This window comes from Rhinopithecus roxellana, chromosome 4, assembly GCF_007565055.1.
Source record: "Rhinopithecus roxellana isolate Shanxi Qingling chromosome 4, ASM756505v1, whole genome shotgun sequence".
NCBI classification, from domain to species: domain Eukaryota; kingdom Metazoa; phylum Chordata; class Mammalia; order Primates; family Cercopithecidae; genus Rhinopithecus; species Rhinopithecus roxellana.
In genome coordinates, this window is record NC_044552.1 from 38,359,104 (window position 1) to 38,365,667 (window position 6,564).

The 6,564-nt window shown below is 38.4% G+C and overlaps 1 protein-coding gene across 1 annotated transcript in view; it reads left to right on the forward strand.

The window, feature by feature from the left end:
* CDC5L (cell division cycle 5 like) overlaps positions 1 to 6,073 on the forward strand; it is a 59,250-nt gene extending 53,177 nt beyond the window's left edge. The window contains exons 15-16 of the mRNA XM_010369781.2: positions 4,687 to 4,899; positions 5,641 to 6,073. Coding sequence (XP_010368083.1) covers positions 4,687 to 4,899; positions 5,641 to 5,745 — 318 coding nt within the window. The 3' untranslated portion in view covers positions 5,746 to 6,073. The remainder of the gene's footprint in view (positions 1 to 4,686; positions 4,900 to 5,640) is intronic.
* The last annotated feature ends 491 nt before the right edge of the window (positions 6,074 to 6,564 follow it).

A 6,564-nucleotide genomic window follows, 5' to 3' on the forward strand; every position in this document is an offset into this window, starting at 1 on the left:
GAAATAAACATGATTCTGTGATTACCATGCTGTGTAATAGATCACCAGAACCTATTCTTCCTGTCTAACTGAAACTTTGTACCTTTGACCAACATCTCCCCTTTCCCTGTCTACCCTTTACTGCACTATCCTATGGTAGCCACCATTGTACTCTCTACTTTTATGAGATTAATGTTTCTAGATTCCATATACAAGTTACATTGTATGGTATTTGGCTTTCTGTGCTTGGCTTATTGTAGTTAGCAGAATGTCCTCTATGTCCATCTGTTGTTGCAAATGACAGGATTTCCTGTTTTTTAAAGACTGAATAGTATTCCACCATATTTTAAAAATCCGTATCTTGGCTGTTGTGGATAATGCTGTAATGAACATGGAAGTGCAGACATCTCTTTGACATACTGATTTCAATTCCTTTGGATATATATACCCAGAAGTGGAATGGCTGGATTGAATGATAATTCTGTTTTCAGTTTTTTGAGGAACCTCCATACTGTTTTCCGTAATGGCTGTACTAATTTACAATACCACCAGCAGTGAACAGGGGTTCCCCTTTCTCCACATCTCTTGCCAACACATACTGTTTTTCATTTTTTAAAATAACCAGTCTAACAGGTGTAAGGTAATACCTTATTGTGGTTTTGATTTGCATTTCTCTGATGATTAGAGATATTAAGCATTTTTTTCATGTACCTGTTGACCACTTGTATGTTGTCTTTTGAGGAATGTCTATTCAGGTCCTTTCCCCATTTTAAAAATAGGGTTACTGGTTTTTTATTGAGTAGTTTGAGCTTTTTTGTTCATTTGTTTGTTTTTTGGATATTTTGGATATTAACCCCTTATCCAGGCTGGGGCGTGGTGGCTCACACCTGTAATCCCAGCACTTTGTGAGGTCTTGTTCTTTTTATTGATTAAAAAGTTCTTGTTCTTTTTATTAATAGCCACTATGCCTTTATTTTTTATTTTATTTTATTTTTTGAGATGGAGTCTTGCTCTGTTGCCAGGCTGGAGTGCAGTGGCACGATCTGGGCTCACTGCAACCTCTGCCTCCTGGGTTCAAGCGATTCTCCTGCTTCAGCCTCCCAAGTAGCTGGGACTACAGGTGCCTGCCACCATGCCTGTATAATTTGTATACTTTTAGTACAGACGGGGTTTCACTATGTTGGCCAGAATGGTCTTGATCTCTTGACCTCATGATGTGCCCGCCTCAGCCTCCCAAAGTGCTGGGATTACAGGCATGAGCCACCATGCCTGGCCCACTCTATGCCTTTTGATTGGGGAATGTAATCCATTTACAGAGTAATTATTAATAGGTGAGGGACTTAACCAGTGCCAATTGTTTTCTGTTTATAGATCCTTTGTTCTATTCCTCCTTGTGTGTGTGTGTGTGTGTGTGTGTGTGTGTCTTAATGGCTTTCTGTAGTGGTGTGCTTTGGATTTTATCTTTTTATCTCTTGTCTGTCTGTTACAGACTTTTGCTTTGTGGTTAGCTCGAGGCTTACATAAAAGAGCTTATATAACAGGGTATTTTAAGTTGATAACAACTTAATTTCAATTGCATACACAAACTATACACACAGGGTATTTTAAGTTGATAACAACTTAATTTCAATTGCATACACAAACTATACACTTTTACACCCCTTTCTCCTATATTTTATGTTTCTGATGTTATACTTAAAATTTTTATATAATATTCCCTTAACAAATTGTTGCACTTTAGTTGTTAATAGTTTTGCCTTTTAACCTTTATACTAGAGATATAATTGATTTACTCACTGCCATTAGAGTATTAGAATGTTTGGATATGACAATGTACATACCACGCCCCGGCCTGGATAAGGGGTTAATACCCAGAATAAACAAAAAACAAGTTTTGTACTTTAATATATTTTCATGTTTCTAATAAGTGTTTTCTTCCTTCAGCTTGAAGAACTCCTTTTAGCATTTCCTGTAAGGCAGGTCTAGTGGTGATAAAGTCAGCTTCTGATTGAGAAAGTCTTTGTCATCCATTTGGTTTTGAAATACAGGATTGCTGGGTATAGTATTCTTGGTTGGCAGTTTCTCTTGCTCTCTCTTTCTTCTCTTTCTTTTTCTTCTCTCTTCTTTTCCCTTTCCCTTTCCTTTTCCCTTTCCTTTTCTCTTTCCCTTTCCCTTTCCTTTCCTTCTCTTTCTTTTCTTTTTGATTTTTAAATATATCATCCCACTCCCTTCTGGCCTGAAAGGTTTCTGCTGAGAAATTCTCTGATAGTCTTGTGGAGGTTCCTTTATACATGGTGATATGCTTTTTTCTTGCATTTTTCAGTACTCTGCCATTAGTTTTTGACATTTTAATTGTGATGTGTCTTGGTGGGTCTCTTTGAATTTATCTTATTTGGTGTCTTTTGGGCTTCCTGGATCTAGCTTTCCATTTCCTTCCCCAGGCTTGGGAAGTTTTCTGCCATTATTTCTTTGACTATGTTACTTGTTCTTTTCTCCTTCTGGCACCTGATAATGCGTAAGTTGTTCTCCATGATGGTGTCCCGTAAGTCTCTTAGGTCATTCTTTATCATTATTTTTTCTTTTTGCTCCTGAGGTTAGATGATTTCCAGTGACCAGTCTTCTAGTTTACTGATCCTTTCGTCTGCTTGAACTAGTCTGCTGTCGAACCCCCATATTGAATTTTTCAGTTCAGTTTTAGTAGTTTTCAGATCTATGTTTTCTCATTGGTACTTTTTAATACTTTCTGTTTCTTTGTGGAAGTTCTCAGTTTGTTCTTGCATTGCTCACTTGACCTCGGTGAGCATCTTTGTGACCATTATTTGGAATTTCCTGTTGGGTAAATCATATATCTCCAGTTCACTTGGGTTGGTTTTTATTGATTTATTTTGTTCCTTTTTTTTTTTTTTTTGGGGAATATATTTTCCTATTTCTTAATTGTTCTTGACTGTCTCTGTGTTGGTTTCTGTGCGTTACATGAGACAACTGCCTCTCTCAGACTTCTTAGACTGGCCTTGTGTAGCAGAAGGATCTTACCAATCCATCCAGCTAGAGATTTTAAGATACCCTTTAAATCTTTGTATTTGTTCAGACTGCTGTCTCTATTCTGGGTACTATATTCCATCAATACCCTGTGGTCAGGTAGAAGCCAGATGCTTCAATGTATCTGGGAAGGTTGAGGTGTTGGGTATGTGTCCTAGTTCCTTCTGTCATCATATCGAAGACAAGTGCTTGATTCTTCCACTCTCTCTACACTAAGCCGTCTCTGTGGCAAATGCCTATGCTTGTGTTGTGGCTGCACTCTGTGATCCTGGAGAGATAATCTGCTGGAAGTGGGCTCGTAGTATGTCCACCTCTGTTTTCTGTGGTTTAGGGAGATTCAGGAATGCAAAGCCCTGTCACTTCCCAGAGCTTAGGTTGTGAAGGGTACCGTCCCTTGTCTGTGTGGAGCTGTAAAAGTGTAGCACGCAGTCTGTAGACAAACTCCTTTTAGGAAGAATGAGTAGGCCTGGAATTATCAGTGGGATGTGCTGGGGGAAAGGCTCAGGATATGCCAAGTTCCTGCTCAGGCTGCCTGAGGGGTACTGGTTATCTCCCGCATTAGCTCTCTGATGCAAGTTAGAGGCCAGGCCGTCAAGTAGCCACTGGAAGAGTATGCAGTTATAAACCCTTTTTGGAGAGAAAATGAGAGCTGCATGTTCCAGACTCTTTTCTTCACTGCCCCCAGAGAGTGTAGCTCTAGAAAGTATTTGCACACCTGTTTAAAACCAGCTCCTTGTTTTTCGATCTAGAGAGACATGCATATGCTTAGTCTCTTCCATTACCAGATCTAGGAGATTTAGGATATAGTCCTTTGGGTGGATGCTGTGCAAATTGAGGCATTTGATGTGTGGATAAACTCCTTCTAGGAGGAATCGGTAGGCCTAGAGTTACTGCTGGGGCAGACCAGGGGGAAAGGCTTGGAAAGTGTCCAGCTGCTGCTTAGGCTGCCAGAAGGCTACTTTTGCACTCCACTGTCCCATTAACTCCCCCATGCACGTTAAAAGCTAGGCTGTCAAGTAGCCGCTGGAAGACTGTGCCATGAGCCCCTTCCAGGGAGAAATGTGGAGCTTCATGTTTTGGCTCCTTCTCTGCACTGCCCCCAATGGTTGCAGTCCCTGAAAGTACTTGCATGCTTGATTAAAAGTATCCTTTGTTCTAGGGATGTAGTGATCTAGGAAGACTTGCACTAGATCCCTCAGCTCCCAGAGCCAGGAGATTTAGGATGCAGGCCCTGGGATGGAAACTGTAAAAGTTGGGGTCTTGATGTGTGAACAGACTCCCAGAAGTACATTTTTGGGATATAGATGATGAATATGGCTTGCAGCTAGTCCCAAAATAAATACGTTGAATGATAGCAGAAGTCATTTTCAGAAAGTGGACATTAGTTTTTCCCTTACTGTGACATTCAAGCCCGCTTTGAGGTTCAATCATGGGTCAAATTATTATAAATAGATTATAGATTATTTGGGACTCACCTATAAAACCCTTTAGGTGCAAGATAAATCCTTTTTCAGCTTGATATATTTTTTTTACAGTAGTTGAGCTATAAGGAGTTCTAGTGTATTTTTGCTTTGAGGCACATACATGAACGAATGGTACCTTTTTAGCCCTTTATTTAATAGCCTGCTTTTCTCATGTATGCTGATGTGATCTTCCCCTGCTCTCCAGATAAACAGGGGTCACATGACGACAGAAGCCAAGAGAGCTGCAAAGATGGAAAAGAAGATGAAAATTTTGCTTGGGGGTTACCAGTCTCGTGCTATGGGGCTCATGAAACAGTTGAATGACTTATGGGATCAAATTGAACAGGCTCACTTGGAGTTACGCACTTTTGAAGAACTCAAGAAACATGAAGATTCTGCTATTCCCCGGAGGCTAGAGGTAACCATTATATATTGAAGCGTTGCTTAAAAAGAGTGCTGCAAAGAATTATCAGGGCTATCCTCTTTTACTTCTCCTGTGTAGGCTGTCTCTGAAGTTGGTACTGTCAGGCTGTTAAAAATGAGAGCCTAAAGTGTTTGACTTTCTGATGTAGAATTGCCTCTGTGTAGATGGATAGACTAGGCAAGTTGTAGATACAAAGGCCTTCCTTTACTCATGTTCTGTTTCATACGTAGATACACTGTGAAATGGAATACTTAGCCCTTGTAATTTGTCCCCTTGAAACTTGATTATATCCCGTTCATGTAGCTCTGTGAGGGGAAACTAAACCAGTATCTTTCTGTTTTATAACTTAGGTGGCTGGGAACATAGCTAGTCCTTCCAAATCATCAAATTCCTTTGACCGGATTTGGATTCAATTTATCTCCCAAATGTGCATAATAGCTCCTGTCCAGCTAAAGGGCAGCCAGGGCTTCTTGAAGTGCATTTGTGGGTATTGATAAGACAGTAGTGGTTTGTTTATTTGAAGTAGCAGCAGGATTTCATATGACCAAATCAAAGAATGGCTGTGATACTGGTTTTATAGCAAAAGTATTTGATATGTTTGTTTCTCTTTGAGAAATATTTACCTCTTAAAAATCATGATTTAACTCGGCTGGTTTTTAAGATAGTAAAGTACTGTAGATTTTTTTCAATATAGTTACATCTAAAAGAATTACTTAATATTTTTGTTTCTTTAAGTGTCTAAAAGAAGATGTTCAGCGACAACAAGAAAGAGAAAAGGAACTTCAACATAGATATGCTGATTTGCTGCTGGAGAAAGAGACTTTAAAGTCAAAATTCTGAAGTACAGTTTATATTCTGTCACAGAATTAATTGCCGGTTTTCATACTCTAGAAGGCTGAAACTGATGTTTATCTTCATTGACAAATTTACCCACCATCTGTGGTTTTTCGGTTGTTTATTTTAAATGATATTGATCTTACACATTCTGTGTATAAAGACCTTAACTCCACAGGACGGACATTTTAGAGTTTAAATTATTAAGGCTATCATTCTTTTAGCAATGTCATATTTGCAAACTTTTTTAGTTTTGGCCTTTAATTTAAAAAGCCTAATTTTAAAGTGCTGCCTATGAGTAACTCTTGAATAAAAACAAAATATAAAAAATTGAGAATGTAGCCTTTTGTTTTAAGTAATTAGATACTTAAGAGTGCCCGCAAACCAGCAGCTATGTACTCTGTGTCATATTTAATGAGTAACTCTTGGGTAATCAAAATGGTGATGCAGTATCTTAAACACTTAAGAGGCAGTTCTTTGTGGCTTTGTTAGTTTCAGCAAAGAATGGTCATTTCTGTATACACTGACAAATTAGATTAACTTTTTAGTACCTCAAATTTTTTTTAAAATATCACTTTAAAGAGGGTCTCTTCTCCACCAGCTACTTAAATAATTTATGGGTCAGGGCTTAAAATACTTAATTTTCCTTGCAAATATTACAAGAAAATATTACAAGAAAATATTATTTTCTTGTAAGTATTTTTTGACAAAGGCATTTTAAAAGTTAATTTCAAGAAGGCCATCAAACTTAAAGCTCTGTGTTTAGCATAAGAAGTCATTTACATCAGTGTAGAATTTGGGGAATGGATAGAGGTGGAGAGATTT